The 26,784-nt window shown below is 48.2% G+C and overlaps 1 protein-coding gene across 2 annotated transcripts; it reads right to left on the reverse strand.

The window, feature by feature from the left end:
- Positions 1-3,015: 3,015 nt before the first annotated feature.
- On the reverse strand, positions 3,016-26,033 carry LOC119389475 (uncharacterized). Of its 2 annotated transcripts, none has more exons than XM_049414437.1 (3): positions 25,884-26,033; positions 5,797-5,983; positions 3,016-3,267 (listed from the first exon to the last, which is right to left on the reverse strand). In XM_049414437.1, exons 2-3 carry the CDS (start codon positions 5,961-5,963, stop codon positions 3,039-3,041), a joined length of 396 nt encoding a protein of 131 aa, XP_049270394.1. In that variant the 5' UTR covers positions 5,964-5,983; positions 25,884-26,033; the 3' UTR covers positions 3,016-3,038. The 2 variants fall into 2 exon arrangements, with proteins under 2 accessions (XP_049270394.1, XP_049270393.1); XM_049414436.1 differs by lacking the exon at positions 25,884-26,033 and adding an exon at positions 15,671-15,851.
- Between the last annotated feature and the right edge of the window lie 751 nt (positions 26,034-26,784).

Below are 26,784 nucleotides of genomic sequence, written 5' to 3' on the forward strand. Positions count from 1 at the left end.
CTCTAGCTGTTTTCTATGCGAGGATTAAATAAAGAGAGAAAAAACCCTTTATTCCTAGAAGTGGCCAGTTTCCCCAGTCCAGGAAACCGTGGTCTCAAGACATATCTTCCGGGCTTTTTCGATCAGTCCACGCTGGTCCTCCAGGCTGTGGCTTGATAGCTGAGCCTACCATTGCTCCTCAGTCATGTCTGCGGTGCCGATGGCTCAGTGAGTAGCATCTCGCACCATTCGTGGTAGAGTATCCGGTACTGTGCATTATCGGCATTCGTGTCTATAGTGAATATACCGTAGAGCAGGCTAGTAGCCGGGGGGGAGGGGGCCCGGCCCCTCCTCCCCCGAAATTCTGGTGAAGTAGGTGCTTTTAACAAAAATAAATAATGAAAATAGGTGTTTTTCTCAGATAGCAAAGGTTTTCAGCAAGTGGGCCTCCCCCTAAAAATATTCCGGCCTACGGGCCTGCCGTAAAGTATGAGTGCCAATAACGTGACTGTTGGTCTGTATTTTGCAAATAGTGACGGCTTCTTCCATTGTTAGTTTGAATTGGAATTTCGATGGGGAGCATATTCTTTAGGACACTCTGTGGTGAAGAAGGAAGAAAACTGCCAGATGACCTTCAAGAGAAAGAAATGGATAAAAAACTCCAGGCCTGCGCGGAACACGCAGCTACACACGACTTCAATTCGACGATTACACTACTTAGGATATAATATACAGGGTGTCCCAGCTATCACGCAGCACGATTTTAAAAAATAGGAACGGCGTTACGCGAAGCAAACGTACAACATATTGCTCCTAGTACAGTGGAGTAGCCACTGTTATTTTTTTTTTCGTTAATGAGGCTTAATTAATTAGTCATAACTATATTTGTAACTCGACAAGTACTCACCTAATTGTCAAAATGTCAATGAGGCGTATGTAGGCATGTTCAAAGGACATCTAACTGCGCAATTTTTAACAACGTACTAATTACGTGCTCATTTTTTCCGGCTGATGAAGAAAGCCCGCGAAATATGAAAAATAACACGCGACTACGCTCCCACCCGCAAAGGAAACCAGCGCCCTCAAATAGCTTACTGCAAACAACCGCTTTGCCTGTTGTCCGTTGCGAGAGACAGCGTTCCGCATATTGGCAAGGGTACAGGTCGGGCGCCAACGATATGCGGGCAATTTCGCTGGGATTCATTCCGTTCGATAGTACGCCGCAATCGTTCATATCTCACGGTCGACTGTTCTCATTGATAATGCGGCAGATGTTCTGACTACGGCCTGACTCTGTAAAACCTAGCGGTGGTGCGTTTCTTAGGCTGGGGAGTGGCAGATAGGGCGATGCGTTTTTTTTTTCTTTCTGCATTTTTCACTTGATACTATCTACCTCATAGGGAGCCTGTGTGAGGGCGCTGGTTCCCGACGCGCGCAACAGTCTAGTCATGTGCCACTTTTCATATTTCGCGGGCTTTCTTGATCAAGCGGAAAAAATGAGCGCGCAATTAGCACGTTGTTGAAAGTAGCGCAGTTAGATGCCATTTGAACATGCCTACATACGCCTCATTGACATTTTGACAATTAGGTGAGTACTTGTCGAGTTAAAGATATAATTATCACTAATTAATTACACCTCATTAACGAAAAAATAGCAGTGGCTACTCCAGTGTACTAGGAACAATATTCAGTAGGTTTGCTTCGCGTAACGCCGTTACTCTTTTTTTAAATCGTGCTGCGTGATAGCTGGGACACCCTGTATAATCACAAGCACTTGCGCAGCCAGCTCGGAGAAACTGGTGTCACATCGAAACGTCAATCAGGATCCATGGGTATGACGATGCCCATGCGCATAACTCCTCTTCCTTCCATGTTCCCCCTCCCTTCTTTCTCTCGCCCTCTTTATATATGTGAACGCACAATAAAGCAATTGTTGGCAGTCAGCGCCCGTCCTCGTTCTCGCCCCATGTGTTTTTGTTCTTTAAGCGCTGCATTCTAATGGATCCGTACCAACGAGCTCACCTCAACACCCTCTTAAGTCAATCAGGAAATGGCATGAGCTTGACGTGATGCTCACTTGGATACGCGAGCGGCGCCCGCAGCAGCTTCCAGCGCACGACGCGGGAGGCTGACAGCGACGCGCACCAACACGTGTTCCAGCCTCCTCGGCTGAAGCTGACGCGGAGCATCGCGTGCTGACGCGTTCCAACGTGTACGTGTGGTTGGGGCTTTATAAGAGCCCGTTTTAACCCCTCGTGAGGCGCCTATTGCAAGTACAATAAATTGCGAAGTGCCCTCTACGGCATATCTCATCATCACTTTGCGAAGTAAGGAAGTACGCACTACGCGTCTGTAAGGCGATATTTGCACATCGCGCTAAAGCCCTAACCACACGCACGCGTTACAACGCGTCGGCGCGTGGCGTGTAGACTCGACGCCATGCCCTCTCCCTATGGAGGGAGAGGGCGCGCGGCTACACGAAGCTGCGTCGGCTGCGTGCCTTTCTCTCTCTCTCTCCAAGGGAGAGGGTGCGGCGCCGAGTCTACATGCCACGCGCTGACGCGTTGTAACGCGTACGTGTGGTTAGAGCTTAACACTAGGCTACGTGACTCTAGTGATGCGACCGACGGACACCTAAATGCGTCATAGATTGTCTGGACTCCCGGCCCTTTTCGGAGAAGAAGCTTTTGGGTGCTTTAGGAGACAGGTTTAGATGCTCGTCTTTGGAGCATATGCTATGGCGTAAAGCCTTTGTGCGCAGTGCACGTCCCCGCACAGGACAGTGTGTGTTCAGTAGCTCATTGTAGTAAGTATACTATACTCATACGTCATCATAACTCCCTCTTTCTCTCCCTTTTCTCCTTACCCCCGTGAGGAGTAGCAGGCTAGAGACACGCTTTCCAGGCCGGCCTCTCTTCCTTTCTCTTCAGTGAACATAATCACCTTCTTCTGTAGTGACGAATGTATGATTGAATGAATGAACAAAGGTATCATATCTGTCGATTGAGCGTGTTGAAGCGCCAGTCCTCGGGAGGCCACTGTGTAAAGTTTTATTTGTATCAGTCCTCTGGGACTGGCGGAGGCACGTAGCAGTCCTGCGGGGCGTCGTACCCTGGATGGGATGGCGGGCAGTACGTGTCGCCACCCTGTGCGGGAGGCGGTGAATACGTGTCGCCGGCGCTGCTTCGGCTGTAGAAGGCCGGCTCGCTGGGCGGCTGGTAGCTGTCTCCGGGGTGCGCTGGCGGCACGTAAGTACTGCCTTGCGTGTAGCTGTGCGGCTGGTAACTGCTGTATGAGCCGGGAAAACGGGTGTGCAAGGCAATTAAGTCTCTGCGGACGTGCGTAATTATTTCAAGTTTTTGCATTTACGACGGAATAGCTCGTTGAAAGCGCCTTTCAAAAATAGGCACTAGAGTTATATTACTGTCATTTGATTTTGCAAGGAAACACTACGTTCGTATTTAGCACGATAAAAACGACTACGGAGCTCCAATCGGCTCTACGAAACCCACAATGGCCTTCTGCTATATGCGCAATCATCTATTGTGACTCCACCTAGACACCTAAGCACCACCAGCAGAAATAAGAAGCACAAGAACAGAGCACGTGGGCCTGTGCTTCTTCTTTCTGATGGTGGTTTTTCTCGTAGTTATGTGCCAACTAGCCCAGCAACAAGTTCTGACTCAGGAATAATTTCCTTCACCTTTCCTTTTCCCTCGTTTCGTATTCAAAAGTTTTTTTTTTCTTTTCTACAACGACAGTGCTGGTCTCCAACAACAACAAAAACGACAAAAAAGAAAAACCTGGAGCATTTAGCTTTGCTCGAAAGGTAGTTGAATACTCTTTTCATTGCAAGCTTTGGTTTGAGAGACCATGCATATTAAAATTATATAACGATTGACATAAGCTTATAATAATCTCGGTAATACTAGATTTTTTAGAACGGCAAGGACGACAACTGGGACTTACTCAATTTCATCTGTTTGAAAATGTCTAAAACCCAAAAAGACGATGCGAAATCAGACATGTGGCGTTGACAGTGAGCCAATAACAACTTGCACCGTCACACACGTCAATGTGACCTGCCTGATTATTTTATATTTTGAAAGAGCAACAAATGCAAACGCAAAAGGTGTTTGACAAAAAAATGTTTTGAATCGAAAATGCATTAAGCCAGCGTTTTCATCTCATGTGCCTTATACAAGGAGCTTTGGGATAATCCTTTGTAAGATAAGGCCTGCGAAGGTGTGCCAATCACTTGACATATTCAGATGTCCCATTATCTGCTTGCCGGGTCCCCATAGAGTTGAGGACAATTAGAATAAATATCACAATATTGTTGCGAATATATTTACGAGATATTTACAGTGGAAACTAGTAGTCAATATGGCGGTTGTTGTTTACCAGCCCACGTCGTCCTCCCCGTCTTCCCTCACTTCATCATAGTGATAGCGGCGACACCGCGACAATATAGCCGCAATTATAGGAACAAAGCGGGCACAAACGCACCGAATGCGTTTTGCCGTTATGGCCGCCGGGTAGTCGGGACCTCGCGGTGTTGCGTTCGCTTTTCAATGCGGTAGTTCGAACGTTACTTTACAAGTATATTCAGTTACAACCTAAAAATAAATGTAAGCTTTGCCCACAGCTGTCGCTGTCCCACCCAGAGAAAATTTGCAGAAGTGCCACATCCAATTCCATTTGCTCATTTCTGTGACGTCAAGCACCTTTCGCGTAGTTCAGGTAGTGGATTTTCCGTATAGACACATGTTCACAATCATGGTGTAGCGCAAAGACACATAACAAACAACAGGGGAGGGGAGAAGCATGCAGGGAAGGGTGTTTCAGCTCCACTGATGTGAAACCTGGGGAAAGGCGAAGCATGCAGTGTGCGCCGGTGTTTCCCACAGCAAAATGTTTACTCTTTACTGCTTTACTCGCCACCGGTCCATTAACGCACCATCACTTTGCAGATATGTTTCAAGAAGTGGAGTTTCAAATAGTTGACTTAGACGCACGTTTGTGTCTCTGGTTTCAGATAAGAAACTTGAGCGCCTTGGTGAATTTCGTCGGGGATTCTGACACCGCTGCTAAGCCAAACATAATGCTTTAGGCAGTAACGACGACCCTTTAACTCGTAATATGCATAGTATAAACCGGTGGCGAGTAGTGGGATTTACCCGATTTTTGTGGCGCATACCCGTTTATGATGGACCGTGACGACGACATGACACGCCGACAAGGCGAGACCCTAAGGTGCTTCGCCCCTAAAAGACACGGAAACACACAACACAGACGCTTGTTATGTGTCTTTGCGCTACACCATGATTATTAGCGAGCACCAACTAGCCCAAGAACAAGTCCTTCTGCAGACAAATGTTCGTGTCGCTGGATTTAGGTCAAAACTTGAACTTGCTGCCAAATTTCAGCAAGGATTCTGTCAGTGACGAACTTGTAAGTCTTTGTATGCGTAGTGTTTATATTAGCAGCGAGAAAATACTTATGATTAGAATAGAAACCGCCTAGCACGACTTTCTTGCACAGATGAGTGGCAGGCGCGCCGATGCTATGGAGGCAGAGCTCATTTTTATTCTTAGCTTGTAACGGACGGTACAGCATAAGGTAACAGGTTGTACCGGTAACAAATTTCATTTTCATTACATTGTCATATACACGGAATCATAAAGTACACATCCGGCTATGCTGAAATTGTTTACTCGTGTCTGTGAGGAGTGGAGCTTCAGTCTATTCGCGCAAGGTTCTTTTCGAATGCTCGCGTGTCGTATATGTGTGAGCAACAGACAGTCGAATGCTTACAATGTGGGCGGCTGGTAGGTGGTCGCTGAGTCTACGGTGTCCGGTGCCGGTGGTGGGCTGTAGAAGGTGCCCGCGGGTGGCTGGTAGCTGTCTACCTGGTCCGATGGTGGAGGCGGTGGCACGTACTGGTCGCTACCGGGGGGAGGAGGGGGCTGGTACGTGGACATGGCTGCTCGACTGTCTACCTCTGCGACATGGCATCAGAAGAGAGTCAAGCTATACGCGGTGTACAATGTTTCTTACGATGATCATTGGTCGGTTGACAGAACTGCACAAAGTGTTAACGTTTGTTTGCTCGCTGTATTTTTGGAGGCACACAGAAAACCACGAACGGAAGCGCTCTAGCAACTCAACTTCTGTGTGCCTTACTGTGTCCTGGGCCTTACTGTGTCCTGCCCGCGGCAAGTTATCTTTTCGTCCACTTTTCTTTCTTCACATTTACCTTACATTTACTACTATTAACATCCCCTATACTTTCCTTGGCATTATTGTCTGTTAGTGCTCACTAATATTGTGTATAACAAAGAAAAACGAGTCCTTAAAATTAACACTTCTTTCCTTCATTCATAGCGAGGGTCTCGTTATGGCAGACTTGGTGCTTTCAGGTAGTATGCGAGCGAGTATTGGTCAGCTGCCAGCTCGTAATAAGTTCACGTGCTACGTGTCGCCAACAGGCAGAAAATAGAGTGTTCCACACTCGCTGTCATGGCTACTGGCGGCGCTGAGTGACGCTCCCACGTTTAAATGTACATATATACCCTATAAAGTGGACGGGGGGATGGCCGCCGCGGTATCTCAGTTGGTAGAGCATCGGACGCGTTATTCGAAGGTCCCAGGTTCGGTCCCTGCCCGCGGCTGGTTATCTTTTCGGCCACTTTTCTTTCTTCACATTTACCTTACATTTACTACTAATAACATCCCCTATACTTTCCTTGGCATTATTGCCTGTTAGTGTTCATTAATATTGTGTATAACAAAAAAACGAGCCCTTAAAATTAACACTTTCTTACTGTGTCCTTGTTTTTCAAGCGCGTACAAAAATACGTATTATTGCAAGTCAGTTTTGCGGAATCCCGCAGGGTGACGAAAGAGTTAAGAAAGGGAAATTGACAAGTTCCGTTTGTAGCACGAAGTCGCAAGGAGATCCGTACGGATTTCTCAGAAAGCTTCTTAGTTCCCGAAATGTTCGTCCTGGTCTGGGGATTGAACCCGGGACCAACGTATTTCCGGGTCGGTCGCTCTACCAATTGAGCTAATCCAGGAAGCTAGCAATTAGCAGCGCCAGGGCGACTTAATCGACAACTCGAAGCACGTGGACACATTATTGCAAATCAGTTCTGCGGAATTAATGCAATCCAAGAACACAGTATGGTATCCAAACTAGTCCAAGAAACAGCACTCCTGAAGTTTGTTTGCAGACTGAGTAACTTCGATCTCGCGACAGTCGATCGTGCTGAATCCATCTTCGTAAACCACTTGTTTCCACCGCCACTCTCAAGTTCTGTTATAGGAAATACGGCGTCTTTAATAGCAGCTGTCTGCATGTATGAAAAAGAAAAAAAAATTAAAGAAAACACAGCGCATTTCAAGACATTTAATTCGGCACGCCCCTAAAGGCAACACGTAGCATTTCAGCTAGGCGTCGCGAAGATGTTCCGTATGTAGTTCCTTAGGGATTCCGAAATGAACATTACGTGAGAAGGCAGCAGTGAAGTCAAATAACCAGCGTAACCTTCGAACTGTACAGCAGCGGAATCCAAGAAGAACTAAGAAATATAAGCAACGTATAGAAGCAACGATCATTATTGCACCGTGCAGTGAACGTCAACATTACGGATATTCATAAAGCACAGTGACGACATGTTAAAATTTCTCGGGGATCCGCCCGTCGACCATGAAGTTCGGTTACGCTGGGAGAGCGGGGAAAGTAAGTTGCTACATAGTTCTCTATACACTTAGCGTGCTTCACTAATGGCAGACACTTGAGTTGCGCTCCGTCGCAAAAGAAGAGCCGCGAATATTCGACCATTTCACGTGGCAAGAGTAAGACAAAGACGTTTGATGTGCCACGAGGAGAACTGCATATTAACTCGGGCGTACTGATACGCTTTGTCTCCTCTTGCCGGAAGCACCAAATTATACAATACACGCCCTCATGATTTCGGTCACTTGTTGTCGGAACCTGTGATCCCCGGCTAAACTGCGCCATGCCTCAGCCGCGGCCGGGTTTTTGTTTTAGTCCATTACCTTTTCAAGTTGTTATATTGACCCCCTTTTACAGTATCGTCTTTCACTGTCCATCTTCCGCTTCCCATTGTGCGTCATACGGGTAGCGTCGATGGTTAGTACGCAAGACCACTCTCTGCTAGGCCCTTGAACAACGGCGCACACCTCACGCAAATTGTCAACGTCTGTCCTTGCGCGATAGCCTAAACAATCAGCCTGCCGAACAGCCTTTTCACCATAAGTAAGGTGTGAAGTAAACTGTTATTCCATTATCAAACTATTATTCCATTATTTTCACCTTAGCAGGTACATTGGTTAGGGGCGGCCGCGATACTTGACAAAATTTTGTGCCTTGCTCGCTAACGGACAACGGCCACTGGGCGCTGCGCAGCTTGGCGTCGAGGCTAAGGCATTACGCTGCGCTTCATTGTTTTCTCCTCCTTCTGCGATGGACGTAAACGTGTCATCAATATTACTGTGTTACTAAATACAGGAACAAAAATCGACCGTCGCCGTGGTGTTCTGTAAAAATCCAACTGTACACCGTGCATCGCACGCGATACGCGCGTGAGATGGAGGGACAGAGATGTGAAGTATAGTGTTCGCGCGCGGCCAGCAGAGGGGATTATACTTAAGGTCCCTAAATAAAACAATTATACTGAGGTGAGTGCGTTGTTGCGGAGAGTGGCAAGCGCGCGGAAGAGAAGAGGGCAGTAGATGAACCATTAGCGTCGCGGCAATGGCGGGGCCGTTGCTCCGCTCAGCGATGGCCGTCCATCAGGTGCTCCCTGAAACGCTCCCTGGATGCTGTGGCGTCTTTCTTCAAGGCGATCGGGCTGATCGTGTCGCCCACGAAGACGGAGGCGCTGCTGGTTCACCCCAGAGCCGCTGAGCGGAGGACCATACGAAGGCTTGTGCTGGGAGTCCGGCCAATCCCGTGGAACAAGGCAGTGACGTACCTGGGGCTAAGGATCCTGCCTATGTAAGGATCCTGCCTGCGGCTGCCTGTGTCATACCAACGACTGGGACGACCATCCAGTCCCGTCTTCCCTTTCACGCCTGCTCAACTGCAGCTGAATTGGCTGGCCTTCACTTGGCAGCCGACTAGCTCGCTGCTACAACACCCCAGCTGCCCGTGTCGATCCTCTGCGACTCCCGGCCAGCCCTACAATAATAGTAATAATAATACCTGGGGTTTAACGTCCCAAAACCACGATATGATTATGAGAGACGCCGTAGTGGAGGGCTCCGGAAATTTGGACCACCTGGGGTTCTTTAACGTGCACCTAAATCTAAGTACACGGGCCTCAAACATTTTCGCCTCGATCTAAAATGCAACCGCCGCGGCCAGCCCTACAAGCGCTGGAGCAGCCAGGCCAAGCTGGGATCACTGTGGCGCTGCTGCACGCCAAGCTCACAGCCATCAGAGCTACCGCGGTGTGCGTCTGTCCCTCCACTGGCTACGCCGCTGCTAAGGCAGCACACCACCGCGACGCCCAGTCACCAAAGGCGGTAGCCCTGTCGAACTACTCTCGGCAACGACTGCGGCAGCTGCTACCAACGGCCCACCCTGACAAGTGGGTGGCAAGCGGCAAAACGCCGCCACCGCTACCGGAGACCGGGCTGGAGAGACGCGAATGGTGACTGCTTCTTCTCCTGCGGACCGGCAGCGCTTGGCCTGCGGCACGCATGTACTCGACGGGTCGCTGCTCATCGCCTCCGTGCCCCAGATGCAGCTACGAAGAAACACTGGAGCATATCATTTGCTCCTGCCCTGCTCTGGCTGGTGAACGATGCGTGATGGGGAGCCGCTGTCGCCTGCTCGGTCTCCTTGCGATAACTGTGGAGGACTTCCTTTTTCCCGCACGGTCGAAGATACCAGCCCTAGAGCACTGCACGGGCCCGGGCCTACCCGAAAACCCGGGCCCGGTAAAGTAGTTTTCACGGTGGGCCCGGGTCGGGCTCGGGCCTGAAGCTCCGGGCTTAGGGCCGGGCCCGGGTTTGAGGTGGCGGGCTCGGGTCGGGCCGGGCTTGGACTTTGCTCCGTTCTTAAAGGGTCATTAAAGTGAAACACTGAATCGTTTGAGACCGATAAAGTGTATACTCTGAGAACCCGAACGTCATTAATTCCACCATCAATGAGTTTATTATCAAAGGAGAAAATCAAGGTCAAAGTTTTATTTTGAAATTTCGCGCTGAAATCTCCGCACGTGACGTCACGGATTTCAAACTATATTCGTCGTATTTTGGGGACATTGGCTCAACGAAATTTCTAGAAACTTGGTATGTTAAGTCTATGACCCCCTCAGAGGTCAATGTATTTCATTTTTACCCCCTATAAACTACTTAGGGCCCAGTAGATGCCGTCAGAACGTATGACGTCACGGCGTTTGCTGCGTGAATTTCAAGTTGGCGTCGTTACCTGCATTTTCCTGCGAGTTTTCTCTCTTACCGAGAGTCTTGTCGCGGCGAGCGTGGTGCTTGTGGAATGGTAAAAGAGTAATTTACTGATAATAGAAAAATCGTTTCTTTCTTTTATGTGCCTTGCTCCGCATACGCGGTGCATACATATATGTCCCACATTTTATCTCGAAAAAACGCTTTTCTTTATGTGGGTTAAGCTATTTGGAGAAGTTTTATGAGGGATAAGTACTGAGCTTCTTTTGCTTCTTGCATATGAGCTACTTGATTTATCTCAAACGGGCGAGCTAAAAGTAAATAGACCAGGCGCTTATATGTAACATCTCGCTATTCCGGGCTTTATTCGCTTTCGTTATTATTTTATATCCCAAATGTTACTCTGTAATCGCTGTAATAAACGTAATATAATAAAATTATACCTATGAGATGACATCGCAGGAGCGATCACAGAGCTCCAAAGCGGGGAAACGTTGATAGTTAGAGACCCCCTCAAAAACGAAAGGACTGCACGGAGTCTTGATACATAGAATCCCTATAAACGCACATTCCTTTTCTGTGACTCTGTGACGGCTTCCAGTGGTCACGTGGCGCGAGATAGATATGCACAGCCTGCTTTGTGTGCCCACATTGTTAACGTCTGAGCTTTCGTCTTGTTCCGCCATATCAGGGGTCTCAAACTCACCTCAGCTAACGGGCCGCATTCACGAAAATTTACTCCCGCAAGGGCTAGGGCAATGACGAAAGTAGGAGCGTAGGAAGGGGTACAGGTTTTAAAGCTACCGTCATTTCACAGCAGACCTTTCCTAACAGTCGCTCGCTGGATTTCAAGCAAGACGGACGTGCCGACCGCGATGTCCTGGATTACTCCTCGTACCTCTCGCTGACCGGCGCCCCGTGACGGTCTCCTCGCCCGCTATGCCGTGCGCCGCTCATCGAAGGGGCCTTCGCCGCTTCGCCGATGTTGTGCACCGTGCCTCTAGCTGTGTTTCGCGGACCCGTCCCTGAACTCCCGTGACCGTTTCCACATCTTTCCTGTCCTCTTTTCTCTTCGTTGGATGGATGGCTCTCTCACTTTTCTCTCTATTTTTCCTACTATTCTTTTATTCCCTCCTTACCCCCACCCCTACAAGGCACTGCGCCGTGTCGCCTATAGGCAGACAGAAATTAGGTGCCTTTTTTCCTTTCCTGAATAACCACTGAAGAAGACCTTTCCCATATCTCATATACGGGATCATTTCTGAAGGGGATTTGGCGGCAGGATTCCAACAACATATGGATACTCATTGTTGCAAAATAGTGCGGAACGGAGCAACTTAATAGGAGCGCGCCAGGCTTTATCGAAGAAGAGGAAACCGAGGGGCATCGAGGGTACGTGCACGTGGCGGGCGTAGCAGTTCGCCTTTAGTATTGCTATTAAACGGACGTCTCTCTTTCACGTCTGGGGTATCAGTCATTGCGTATCACCCATAATGACTAAAATCTCGGCGCCGATTCTGAAATATAGCTTTTTGTTTCACGGTGATGTATCAACACATTGTGACCGCAGGGTGTGCCTTCCGAAAAATATGCTTTCGATCTGTCATTCCTGTGTATCTCAAGAACATATTTATAAAGAAAAAAAATGGGATGAAGAGGGTCATGTGCGGGCGGAGGGCTGCTAGCGAGAGGTCCGCGAGCCGCGTGTTTGAGGCCCTAAGCTACATGATGCTGCCGCAACAGCGTTGGAATGTGCAGGAATATGTCCGTTAAACAAGGCCTGGGGTGAAGTACGTTCGCTTGAAATGTCTTGCTTGAAAAAGGACAATGATAGGTTCCGTGCCGGGTGATGTCCCCTTACCTCGAACCATATGCATAGAATGAGTAAGCTTCGAGAAGCTTAGTCGCGCCTTTATTACCAAACTCGAGCGAACCGCGAAAATATATCGAAATCGCTTCGTCCACCTCTTGCCACTCGTAACCGCGTAGTCCAATGACCACCTTCTATCGGTACAACATCGCTGGGAAGGCATAAACCATTATGATACGGAAAGAACGAGCACGGTGCAAACCGTGCATAACATACACTGCTGAAAACTGCAAGGAGAAGCCCTCAAAGAGGAGTTTTACAGATGACATTGAAGAGTGGCACGACGTTCGAGAACGAGAGAAATTACGGTATGAGCTGGACAGCTACGGTCTTCTGAAGAGGTCCACAAAGACATCCTAGATTTGCTCCAGTGGTGGAAGTAAAGAACAGCGACTGCCGACCAAGGCAGATGTGGTGTGCCCGTGCGACCAGAGCGAGCAGTGCAAGAAGCTTTGGCGCTGCAGGATATGTGATGCAACAGCACACAAAAGCAGGAATCTTTTGATACTTTAATTTTTCGCACAATAACATGTGAAGAGGTAAACTATAAACTATGCCATAAGAAACTTATAGACTGTATATACTAGCAATGGTGTGGTATATGAAAATAATGCTGTGACAAATACTTTTTTTTCTTCCTTTCGGCTGCTTATACGCATGCACGTGGGGCACGCGGTTCATACCTTTACCTAGATTAGTGTATTTACAACAACGGTCACAAATTTGGTTTGTTTTTCCTCTGTTTCTCTCGCTGTGTCAAGGTGCTACAATGGTGAATACAGGTTCTACATATCGAGAAGGGTGCACGATTGGCTTTGTGGTTAGAGCATGCTATAAATTTCAATAGGCTATAGAGTGCAACTCTGCCAAGCCAATCTAGAACACATGCTCTGGCGGTGCTCCGTGTTACGCGGCGGCGAAGTCATCACGCCTTCCAAATGAGAGGCTGTTACCAGCTCCGCGCTAGAAGAACAGCTATATGGGCAGTCCAACGGGTCCAACGGCCCGCAACGTGCTAGAGCGCGTTCCGATGGACCATAGTAAAGTTTATCCATCCATCAATCCATTCTTTGTTGTTTCTGCGCTCCCTATCGAAACTGAACTCGTGCTGCAAATCACTTTCCGTGCACAATGTCTGCTACAAAACGCCCTTCATGATCCCCAGTGTATTTGCAGAAAAAATGGGTACAGTATACCGCTGACGAACAAACACCGCGATCTCCTTTTTACAAGGAATTACCGTATGTTAAAGTATAATTGTTAGCGAAATATGCGCCAACAAAGCGTAGATATTTGCCACTTAAAACACCTTGCTGTCGATTCCATGTTCGGGCAACACCACCTAGATTACTGGGTCGGGCCTCAGTCGGGCCTGATCTGTGGTCGGGCCGGGCCGGGCCGGGTAGGCGAAATTTTTTCTCGGGTTCGGGCCGGGCCCGGGTCTCACTTTGAGTCACCGGGCCGGGTTCGGGCGGGTAAATTTGAACGATTTCCGGGCCCGGGCCGGGCCCGGGCCGAGAATCGCGGCCCGTGCAGTGAAATTGCGGTTCCCGCAGACCTCGCCGCCTTATGGACGAACGCTTCGCCTTCGTGCTCGTGCCTTCGCTGACAAGATACTTTCTTGTCATTCTCTGCTTCTTTCTATCTTCTCTTCTTCTTCCTATCATCTTTACTTCCCCTTCCCCATCCCCAAAGGCGCTGAGCCCTGTCCCTACGACGTCTTCTTCCTTTCCCAACTACTCTCTCTCTCTCTCCGCGCAGCGATGGCCGTAAAAGGCGGCGGTAGGTGCAAAGGCTTAGCAAGTCGAGATGGCTTGTCACTTTGTGTGCGCTGTCTACGTGCGCCTAATGTTGGTGATTGCGTTATTCCAGAGGAGTCAGAGGCAGCGCGGTGCGATTGCTCACTTGTATTAGCGACGCCCATCACAGACGCGTTAAGAAGGCCTGTTTGTGGTCATCGAGTACCTCTTTGATTTAACTAGTAATCAAATGTTCACTGCAATATATAGAGTTAAAAAATAGAACCACTAATTTATGTAGCTGTCATGCATTGCTATTGTTCTTAATTCGTCACCTCTCATGCGAAGCTGACTTTTCTAACTTCCGCTTCCACTGCATTTGCGTCTGTCATAAACGAATACTCCATATTCTTTGTCACGGTGGTGTTTCGAGCTGTGATTGTTCAACACGTTCTATGACATTTTCTAAGTATACGCACCGCTTGTCAGTTTGGGTAACGGCGTCATGTCTTCGTTTACTCCAGCTCTTACATTGACGCGGTGCAACGAGAAATCATATTTTCGAGTCGCCAGGACCGCGAGTGCACCTACACGATATCTTATCGCAAAGACTACAAGTGGGCATTTTGTACCCATGCGTCGCTGCCCTTGTGTGGATATATCGATAAGCGGAGCCGCCAAGTTCCGTCTCGTAAATGTGCGGCGATGGCCGAAGTTGTTTGCCACGTTCCTTACAACCAAGCTTTCGCAGTGGGCTTTCGTAGCCTGCATGATTCACGCAATGGAGATATATTGAACTTAACTCTGTGAAAAATGTTATTCAATCCTAATTTCGCAACTGCTTCCGCCAAAAAAGAATTCAGCGCGCATCAGAGAGCGTGATCGGAGGGTGTATGAAAGTCATTGTGCTCATACATATACCATTTTCCCCATTTTTGTGCTCTATACTATATAAGAAAATGTTAGAAGTTGTAGAAATGCGAAATTGTGCAGCTCATTTCATGTTTGTCGGGAAGATGCTACAGGTATATGCCGTGAATTCACGGGCACAATGCGGCAGTGGACGTCTTCCAGCATAGCGCAGTTTGCTTGCATCCGTCAAGCGTCGCAAATGTCAATTCAGCCACTTGTCGCTGCTTGGAGGATGTGCCATAAAATGCACGCCTGATCGTCAGTCAACTAGTATAGAACAAATTAACGCACTTCTGAGAGTTGTGCTGCACGTATGGCGCGAGGCGCGTCACTTGCCGATATGGAGGGACGCCAGAGCCTTCCGCAATGTTTCTTTTTTAACCTTCACTGCCCTTAGAATATATCTACACAGGTAATTCTCTAACTTGTACTATTGTGTCGAGCTGTACACCATTTCAAGAATGGCTCCCTGTGTGCCGCCAGTATACCCTGTAGGATGGGATAAATGTATGACCCCCACAAATGCACTGCCGAGGCATTGACGTCTGCGTGCTTCAGCTCACTGCCGTGCCACAGTCCAGAAATGAGCTGTTGCCCCTGTCCGTTTAAAATGTGTATAGGAGTGCAACTGAAACGACGAAAGCTCTGTGGATTGCGAGTTGATGATATGATTGCAAGAATAGCGGAGGGAATAGCATATTTGCTCATTGAACCACAATGTTGCCCGTACCGTCTGCGTCACAAGACTCTACGCATCCCATGTGCACTGCCGTCTAGTGCACGGTGCTGTTCAGACTGCGTCGGCGTCCAGGTATACCGTCTTCGGAGGCGACGCTGCTTCGGCGGCAGCGACTGGCGGCGCGGACGAAGTCTCGCCAGCTGACGTCTCTCACAACGCAATCTGGGAGTGGCTGCGGGGCGGGAAAGCGTGCTTTACAGTTGGCGAGGTAAGTCCGTTACAGTGTCAATCTTGGAATCACTAGATTCCATCTCATGGTTTAGCGCTTATAGCAGATTGGTCTACTGTGCTCTTCTATAGAGGGTGACCAATGTGTCAAAGCGAACATGTGTTCAAATAGATAGTGCGCGTTCTCTGTGCAGAATTACGGATCACAGGGACCGTGACTCAGTGGTATCTATTCCTCAAATAGATTAAGAATTTCACCATTCATTCAGCATATCTATCGTTCAGAAAAGCTTGCGATATTATACACCTGGGACAAACTAAAGTTGTTCAAATAAGCATAGGCGTGCGCAATGTTCCCCTTCAGGGGGAGGGGGGGCGAAGGTTCATCGCGGTGTCCGCCTCCCTATTAAGTCAATGTATGGGGCAGGCCTTGCGCCCCCCTCTTCTTATGTGACTAGGGGAAGCGGCCGCCCCCCTGCCCCCCTTGTGCGTACGTCTATGCAAATAAGCAACTCTCAAGGTTTCCTCAAAGAGGCGTGATGCAGCAAGCGCGTGAACAGCGACATGAAATAACTCTACATGAGGAGGGAAATCATTTTAACTAACTAATCTCGCAGTGCAACGATATTTAACTCAAAAGTCACGCGGAAGCTGATGCACGTCGAAGTGGAGAAACAAGAACTAGCGTTGCATTACGCCACGTCTACTCACTCGTTAACGCCCGAACGGCTGAGCACGTACGGCCGAGTGCTATCGCAGAAAATGTGCACGTATACGCGGCGAGGTGATTCCGTCCTGGTGAAACGGCGCTGCGTGTATCAGTGAGAGCAAAAACCCAGACCAGAATAGGTGCTCAGAGTTTTATCTCGCCGCTCTGACAATAGATCCGCTCGCACGCGAGCCCTTTCACGAGTGTGTATACGTGTCCAATGGGTGGGCATATTGCATTTTCCGTTGGGCGGTGAACATAGGCGTGCGCAGGGTTCCCCATCAGGGGGGGCAAAGGTTCATCGCAGCGCCCCCCAACCCTGCTAAGTCAATGTATGGGGCAGATTTTGCGCCCCCCCCCCCTCTTAGGTGATTAGGGGGGGGCGGCTGCCCCCCCCCCTGCCCTCCTTGTGCGCGCGCCTGTGGCGGTGAAGTTGCTCAGCGGTTTCTTTCCAGGCGCTGTTCACCGCGATAGGGCCGTTAGGCTAGACCTGCCGGTCCCAACGTGGGAGTAGCCGGGTGGCGCGGGGCAACCTCTGCGTCTGCACTGGACTCTTAATAAAGTTGCACTCTCTCTCTCTCTCTCTCTAGTCACGTGTTTACATTTTAGCGCCCTCGTTCGGGCGACGCGCAAACAGGAGAGCGCGCGATGGCAAGAGAAGGAAATAAAGAAAGCGCTAGGTTGTGGCACGTGAAGCCACGGCTCACGTTCCTTGCTGGCATCGATTATCGTTCAGGCGTGTCTTTCCTTCGCTCCTGTGGCATAAGCCTACAATATTAACTCTGACACACTTATCTAAAACACGAATGAACCATCAAACCTACAGAGAGTGAGAAAAGCTATTTGCCCGACATTCAGCCGTTGTCAGGGCGCGTGGTGTAGAACCTGTGGCAAGACTAGGATCTAACTTTTTATGCCACACATGTCCTTCATTGATTTTAAAGAGAGCAAAGGTTTGGCCTATGCCCGCCAGTCATGGTTTAGTCATTTTTGTATGGGAACCATTCTTGCTACTTCTGATCACTCATGGCGAAGAAACACCGCATACATAGATCTTGGGTAAACCGAACACTGCTTACCTGATGCCCCGCCAGTTCACTTTAGAGTGGAATACATCGCTACAGACGAGCTGATGGCACTACCATGTTTGACGAGACGTTAGACATAGCGCATTTCGTCAGCAAACGTTACTGAGTAATGTCTCCTGTATGGAGACGCTCACAACAAGTATCGCGTTGTGTGCGCGCTTCGAGCCGAAGGTTGGTGCGAATAAATCTTACAGGGCTGACTGTACAATTATACGTATTTTATTAATCTTTGCAGGATGACTCGCTGGAAAAACGCACTAGGTATCAACCTACTAGCGTGACCATTTCGACGCAGTCTCCAAAGCCTTGCTAAAAACACACCTATCGAGTGTGTATCATAATTTGCGACTGAAGAGGCCGCATACATGAGTATAGTCCTACCCGTTATATAATAAAAAAAGCGCGTACGTACGTAAACCACCTAATTCATCATAGCTACAAATCGCGCAGCTCGTAGCAATGGAAGGCAGATATCACATAAACTCACTGCCACCTGGCCAGACCGGCTTTACCTTAAAAAAAAAAGAAAGCCTGAGCTATCCTGCTTTCGCCTTCCCCCAGTTATGAGGCCTGAAACAATGCTCCCCCATGCTCCCCCGGTCACTCAACTTAGACATCTTAACAAGCAAAACAACACTCACACAAGGAATAGACACTTACCCAAAACTTGGTATTGGGCAAGATTGTGTTCTCGGCTTTGTGAGTGTCTGTTCTGCGCTTAGTCTTTCCCAAAAGACATACGGGGACAAAACGGGCGCTACGTGTGTGTTGCTTGTGTAAGTGTTGTTTTGCGCTTGTTAAGATGTCTTAAGTTCAGTTCTCACCAACTAGCCCAAATTTCTGCGTTGAACCCTCTGGTGAACCTACCCGCTTTTCCTCTCCCTAAATTTTCTCTCATTCTCTCTAACCGTTACGCACTTCGGCTCTTCTACCTGTGCTCATCAATATTCCTCCACTTTCCTTCTTTACCTCTTTTCCTTCTCCCACCTCAGCTTAGCTGGCTATAGCCGTCCTCTTCTTCCTCTGAACTCTCTATTTCATCCCTCATTCGCTATCCCCGAACCGTGGTTTAGTTGTCTATTGTGGGAAAAATTAACTCTGGCTTTCCTCTTCTGAGGATACGTTGCTCGTCTTAAACTGTAGAGCTTTCTATTTGAGGTCATCCCCTCTACGCTTCTTTCAAGTTCTCTCTCTCTCGTAGTGTCAAGGGCGCTATATTTTCATGCGGGTGTCTTAACTCTCGCAATCGTAGGTGCAGAACAAGAAATCGAACCCTCCAGGTGCCACTGCCGAAACGTTATAAGAGGTAGAGTACAAGGCAGAGTCGTGCGTACATGATTAATGGTGCGATGGCGTTTCGCCTGTCGTGGATAAACGTCGCATGTAATTGTAGCCTACGAATAAGTGTCTGCTTTCGTATTTTCAGCTCAGCCATTTCGAGTTATCCGTATGATGCCATCCGTTTGTCATGCCAAACTTACTTGGCACTTCTCCGCTAGAAAGCTGGCTCCCCATGCATGCATCGATGCGCTCTTGAAATAGATCATTCCCGCTGCGACTTATATCTCGCTGCCTTGAATGGTGTCTAATAGCTTTGCTATGCTTCTGTTGTATTTTTCTGCGCACGTGGAAGCAGCACGCGCGAAGAGGCAGCTCGTGACCTTCCTTTTCAAGTTTATGCGAGAAACAAGAACGCTCTTGGTTGACAACAGCTGGGTTGATTCAAAAGAAAGTTGCCGCCTCTGAAAAGAAATAATTACAGTCGCGTCTCGCAGGACTATTAATAAAGTTTGATTAACCAACCAAGGCTAGTGACTATTAGGAGAGCACTTTTAAATAAGGATTTAAGTTAGTGGGAATTATAAAATATCAAAAACAATACGCACTGGTTTGCCGACTTCGTAACATTCGTATTTTGTAGAACTTTTTTACTATAAGTGAAAAGACTGCTCATAGCGGTTTCTGCAATAAAAACTTCTGCTTTAAGCGCTCCACTGACGCCGCGTTACTGGCAAACTCGAACAGTTAAACCCGCCAAGCTGCGAGTGAGAGCACATGGGAAGAAGTGGTTTCTTGTCCGAAGAAAAGGACTGCCGAGCAATGCATCACATTTTACCACCATTGTGTGTTCGGCAACGTTAAAGTTGACACGAGCGCAGGAACAATCACGAGCACTGTTATCGATCATGATCATGTGTCTCGAGTTGCTTGCAATCAGGAAATCATTCCAACTATATAGCGCATATCTTTATGCTTTTATGCTATAGCTCGATCGCATTGTTTGCTTTGCGACTTTGCACACGAGTCCAACGTGCGTGACCGTTTTCTGCACCCAATTGCAGGTGATGTCGTCATGACTGATACGAAGGAGGAATCGCGAAGCGCATGTTTTTTTCTGATAAGGCAATCGCTAGTGCTTTTCATCAAGTGCGAGAGCTCTGCCCACTGCGACCGCTGACTTTTGTCAGACATCCGTGCAGCCTTTTTTACCGCTCCCATGCTTTCCAAAAAAGGATGTTGCAGCCGGTGACGCATAGAGCGGCTGTCAAGCGCACTCGAAAGTACGTAGTCGGTTACTGATGCACAGCCATTGTTAAATGCTGAGAACGGATTCTCTCTGCAGCCGAAGTTGACATTGAGGCGCGCAATGTGTATTCTGTGGCATGCCCGGCGATAAGATGATTTGCAAAGTGTGAACGAGGGACAGTGTTTCACTCAATACGCGGTGTGAAGACGGAAAAAAAAATCAAGAGTCCTTGCCCTATCAGGAAAATGTGGGCGAGCGAAGCTTGGCGTGTGTGTATGCCTGACGTGCTACTTCGCCTTCTTTCTTTCTTTCTTTCTTTCTTTCTTTCTTTCTTTCTTTCTTTCTTTCTTTCTTTCTTTCTTTCTTTCTTTCTTTCTTTCTTTCTTTCTTTCTTTCTTTCTTTCGCATTGCCCTCCCTCCTCACTGTTTCCTTCCTCCATGGCGGGAACTGGACCTTCGCAGTGTAACTTTTCTGCAACACTTCAGTTGCTAATGGCAACAACGACGGTCATGCGTTCATATAAAGGCAACAGTGAAATGTGGCAACTTGTAATGACAAGTGACCTCGATAAAAGATCAGATTGCCGTATCAGAAACGGCCGATTGCCGACAAGACCACGCTCGAGAGAGCATCAGTTATTGGAAAACGGCGCATACAGACAGGCATGTGGCCGGCGCACTTTCGAGCGACGCTTGTTGGCGCTTGGTTTTCCGCGTACGACGCCGCCACTGAAATCTGTGAGTTATGGAAGCTTCGCTTGAAAAGGAGAGTGACCACTGCACCTTACGCCGATGCTGATCGCAGAGCACATGTTCATGTTATCGGGGAACTGCGAGCCAAACGATGTCTTGGCACTACAGATATCGTCCCCCCCTTCAGAGGAAGCACTTTGTAAGGGCGTATTCTTGAAAGCTGTTCAAGACTCTCGTAAAGATAAGGTGGAGTGGAGAGAGAGAGAGTTTTAGAGAAGGGCAAATAGCAAGTATTCCCTGACTGAGCAAGTATTCCCTGACCTTTACAGGGCGAGAAGAAAAGTTGACAAAAGGAGTGACGTAGGATGATATTGAGGACAGGAAGGAATGATGCGTACAAGTTTTGAGAAAGAGGCAGCGGATAACTTGCACCACCGGAAATTACGAGCACCGCTAGGAGAAAAGAAAACTGTATATATGAAGCGCCTTGCATAGTGTCCTCTTTTTGATTACACTCCACTCGAAGCCCTCTTTCGAATGGCGAGTCCAGAGACACCTTAAAAATGCGCTCGACGCATCCGACGACGTCTGTGCAGCGATTAGCTCTAAAAGCGTTCATCCTGAAAGCTATACTGTATCTTTCACGTGAGTGTCGGCAGAATTTTGTCTAGTGGGGGGTTCAAACACGTGTTGCATCGCGGCTGGGGGAGGGGGAGCGCTAGTGCGGCTTGGTTGGGGTGCAAGTGCCCCTTTTGCACCCCCCCCCTCCCTGCCGACGCCCATGATCATCACTTCATTTTCAGCCTATTTAAATGCCCACTGCAAGGCGAAGGCCTCTCCCAATTATCTCCTATTTACCCTATCCTGTACGAGCCGGTTCCCTTTTACGCCTGTGAACATCCCGATTTCGTCACTTGGCCTAACCCTCTGCCGTCCTCGGCTACGTTCCCCATTCCTTGATATCCATTCCGCTGCTCGGTTATCTGTCCTCATTACCTGACCTGCACACGTCTAGAGTGCCTCGATGCGCGCGCCCCCGGAGCGCGCGGGCATTAAGGCACCCTACCCACGTCCACTCCTTCATACTGTTAGCTGGAATGTCGCCTATCCCTTTTTTGTTCTCTAATCCGCTCTGCTCTCTTCTCGCCTCTGAATGTTACGCATGTCATTTTTCATTCCACCGCTCGTGCGTGTTTAACTTCTCCTCGCGTTTCTTTGCTATCCTCGAAGTTTCTGTCCCATAATTTAGTACTGGCACTATATACAATGGTTATATTAATTATATGTGTTAGCTCCTTTAGCACGTCTGTGTTCATTCTTGTCATCTATTTTGTAGTACTCAACTGACTTAATCCGCGACCGCCCGAGGGCTCACGTTCCGGTCGATCGCCGCTGACTCGTCGCCTCCACTCGAGGTGTTTCCAAACCCTCAACTGTACAGTAAATGGCACACGGAAGTGTTTAATTCAAGATGTGCGCACTGTAATAGCATTGCAGGCCTAGTTCACATGGTCTGGACCTGCCCTTCCTACAACGATTCGAGCACAAATGTATAATCCTGGGAGGCCTTGTTACTCAGCCACGAAGCTGAAGAACAACGCAAAGTGATTGGTCTCGCCCTGACCGCCGCCCAGTCCCAAAGGACTTCGTCCGACGGTTAGGGGGATGAACAGGGGCAGAGGCCATCTCCCCCGTCATTATCGACGGGTGCAAATAAATGTTACTTCTCTCTCTCTCTCTCTCTCTCTCTCTCTCTCTCTCTCTCTCTCTCTCTCTCTCTCTCTCACTTTGTTCGGTTCTCCTAGAGCGCTTTTGTTTCGAGATACTCATAATCTGGCTATCATTCTGCTAAACCCGCATGCAGCGACGGGGATATTGACGCAACGCGAAGCCTCTTTTGTGACGTAGCGTGCTGTTTCTGGCATATCACTTGCAAGCTGGATGGAATTGATAAGATGTAAGGTGTGCGCTGTTGCTGTCGGCTTGCGAAAACAAACTACGATTGCCTTTTTCGGTAGGGAGGCTTCAACAACTCCTTATGTATGTTCGTGCGCGTGCGTTTGTATGTGTGCGTGTATATATTCACATAATAATAATAATAATATCTGGGGTTTAACGTCCCAAAACCACGATATGATTATGAGAGACGCCGTAGTTGAGGGCTCCGGAAATTTCGACCACCTGGGGTTCTTTAACGTGCACCTAAATCTAAGTACACGGGCCTCAAACATTTTCGCCTCCATCGAAAATGCAGCCGCCGCGGCCGGGATTCGATCCCGCGACCTTCGGGTCAGCAGTCAAGCGCCATAACCACTAGACCACCGTGGCGGGGCTATATGCACATCAGGCCCGTAGCCAGGGGGGGGGGGGGGGGGGGGCCCGGGGGGCACGCCCCCCCCCCCCCCCCGTAATTGTTATGATACATGGTGTTTTACCGAAAATAAACAACGAAAATAGGCGTTTTTCTCAGATACTCAAGCCTTTCAGCAAGTGCCCCCCCCCCCCCCGAAAAAAATTCCTGGCTACGGGCCTGATGCACATGCGAAATTGCAAATTTTCGGGGTTACGACCCCCTCGCCCCTGTCTATGCTAATGGCACACCCCACCCCTGTTGCACATGCACGCACTGCCCACGCCAATGGCTCCCTATCATTTATAACGGCGTCTCCACTCCGCAAATAAATAAATAAATAAATAAATAAATAAATAAAGTAACAAATAATAAGCACCGAAAATAGCAATGAGAATAGAGCATTTCTTCTAACGAACCAGGACTCCAGCTCGTTTAAAATCCCACATCAAGAAATCATTTGCTAAAAGCAAGTTAGAATTTCGAACGGATATGAGCACAAAGTAAGATCGACAACAAGGGAAGTAATAAGAATGCGCGTAAAAAGGGAAAAAATCAAACTCGAGAAGATACCCGTGAATCGGCTGCTGCAGACAGCTGTACACTTTCTTAACTTCGGACTTGTGCGAACGCCTCTGATTTGTGGTGAATTCTCTGCCTCTCTTCCTTTTTTTTTCTTTCCTTCTCTTTCCTCCTCTCTAGTTTTCATCTTTCTATTCCCCTTCCCCAATCCCCCAGTGTAGGGTAGCCAACCGGATGTTTTTCTGGTGAACCTCCGTGCCTTCACTTTTAAAGACGATAGTCTTTCTTGGGAAACTTAACGCAGAAATTTTGGTCTGTCTTTCTGTCTGTCCTTCTGTCTGTCTTTCTGTTTGTCGGCACGTCCCTAGATTCAGCCACTCGGCCAAAGTTGAACCACTTGCACAAGGGCCAGCCATCGTGAACGGCTCACTAGGTTCATACTTGTGTACATGGTTGATCAAAAAGCAAACATTACGCATATCTGAGGCGCAACATCACTAGGTAAGCATTAGGTGGTGTGTTCCTTTAATAGAAAATACATAGATACGTAATTTTAGAGACCCTAGTTTCTTAAGCTGCGCTGAAAATGCGACTGCGCCGAAACTTGGCTTCCTCCGTGCCCTCTGCGCGAGCTCATTGTTGTGTTTCGGTTTCAGTTCAGTATTTCACTGTACGAGGGGCGCCGCTCTGGCATTCCTGCTTTACCCAGGCAACGTGAATATAAAAGAGTGTGTGGAGAGTACTCGTTGAGTGCGGACGTTCCTTCTGCTTTGGCGCTTCGCGCCAAACCGCGTGTTCGGGCTGGCTGGCGTCCCCGCCGGTCGCGTTGGTCACCGCCGGTCTTGCCTGCTGCTGCGCCGGGACTACCAGCCCGCAACACAGCATTCACGTTTCCCGACGTATTGCCAGATGGCGTTCATATCTCACGCAGCGCCTCTTCTATCGTCTTTAGACGACATTTGCAGCGAAGCACGCAGATACGCGGCCAATTTTTTTCTGTTTCCTTCCTTCCGCTGTCGTTTACCAAAGTGTGTTATCAAATTCAGCGTATTTTTTGCTCTTCCTACCTGCCACACTTATCGTCTTGTATTTTCTTTAATAATCGGGGAATTCGCCTAAATATACAAAAAAGAAAGGCATGAAATAAACGCGTGCACCCATCTGTCGTTGTGTTTCCACGATACGACTCTTTTCTCCTCAATGTTCTTTATTCTTATGCGACACAAAGTGGGCTAACCATCATATGAAAAACAAATCACAATCATTAGCATTATAAGACACCTCTTTTAGTTCTGCCCAAAACAGAGCTTAAGATACACGTTATCTAAAATAGGCACTGTATATGGCTGTTCCCTAAGCGGACCAGTGTATCCAAGTCTTTATTGGCTTCAATTCTTTTGCGTGCACTTGTAAAATCGTATCGATGACTTAGAGGCCAGGCTTATATAGAGGCATACAATGTGCTAGCAGGCACTACGTGCCGAAGAAGCAAGCGGCATTTTCCCAGTCGTGATAAAAAGGCAATGGCACACATTATTCGTGACAACGTGATGCGTTGTATACTATTGCATCTGCGCAATATTTGCTCGAGTTTCAGCAAACATAGTCCTTTTTGTCACGCTGTTTTGATACGGAGACACAATTCACTTTTTAATATTTCTTATCGCTGACGACATCACATACAATTCGAACAAATCATTGATTTTATATTAGACATGTTGCTCTGTATCACTGTTGTTAATTAGTGTTCCATCATTAGAAGCTCAATAATAAGCAGCGATTAAGTTGTAAGAAGCATTACATTTTCTCTTGCAACGCGTCACCTATATAAACGGCGAATGTCAACAGTGAATCATTTACGTAATTACGAAGACTGGCGTGATGAGACTTATGTATTTGTGCTACTGGCTCCAAATTTTATTGCCGATGTGCTGAATGTGTCTCGTGTTAGATATTGCCTCTGCATCCAAGTTTGGATGCAGAAAGAGTATTTAATCGAAATTTCTGACTGCGGCAGTTAGGCGAGGTCAACGAGACATGACTGATTTGTTGAGAGGAAATAAATGTGACATTATTTGCTTTTGATGAAGAATGCGGAGAAGCAGTTTCTTGTTTAAGGTCGCAAGTGCAGCGGAAAAACAACTTACGTAATTCTCTTTGACGGTGAGGTGTTCAGGTGGGGCAGGCAGACCTCTCGTCGTCCTGTAGCCTAATGCCTTTGCGTTGATATGACTCGGGCCACCTGTTCCGTTTGCCGCTACGTTATCTCCGTCTCCCTCACCCGTTCATTCTGCTATGTTATCAGGTAAACTTTGCCTAGCTTTAAGGCTTGAAGAGTCGGCAAGTAGCAGCCCCATGCAATAAAGATTGGTGCCATAGCAACGGGTCATCGAAGATTGCCCACAGAAAGCACATCATTCGCTTGATGTGCCTTTCTTTAGTAAAGTTTTATACGCAACCATAATGTCACGTCGTCGTGACGGTGAAGTACGCGGAACACAAGCTGGTACAGATGAAAACTCTTTAGCGGGCCGGTCGCATAGACGATATAAAAGGATGTGCGTGCTTCTACATGAAGCCAACAGACATTGTAGCCAAGGAAAGCAGAAGGGGAGGGGATGTAATCGTAGCTTTAATTGAAGTGTAGTAACAGACATAAAGAAAAAAATGAATTAAAGTGGACGGGAAAAGAACTCGCCGCCGGTGGGGACCGAACCCAGAACTTCGCATTATACGTGCGATGCTCTACCAACTTAGCTACAGCGGCGGTGGTTGCCCCGTCAACTTTTTTGGGGATTTCTGTGCGCGTAACCTTGGCGGGAAATAACAAGTGCCGACCAATCGTTAAAATAAAAAGGCGTTTCCGCCACGCTATGAGAGGCCTTCTTTGTGAACAAGGTCCCGTAGCGAGGCCGAAACGCCCTTTTAGGAGCTGGCTCGCAATGTTCTTAAGCTGCGGCAGTACGTGTCCCGCGCCGCACGCGTAACCTTAGTTCCAGAGGTGACCGCTACAGGCGCACCTCGCACGAAAGAAAAGTATTCGTGAAG

The sequence above is a fragment of the Rhipicephalus sanguineus genome, chromosome 4, assembly GCF_013339695.2.
Source record: "Rhipicephalus sanguineus isolate Rsan-2018 chromosome 4, BIME_Rsan_1.4, whole genome shotgun sequence".
In the NCBI taxonomy this organism is placed as follows: domain Eukaryota; kingdom Metazoa; phylum Arthropoda; class Arachnida; order Ixodida; family Ixodidae; genus Rhipicephalus; species Rhipicephalus sanguineus.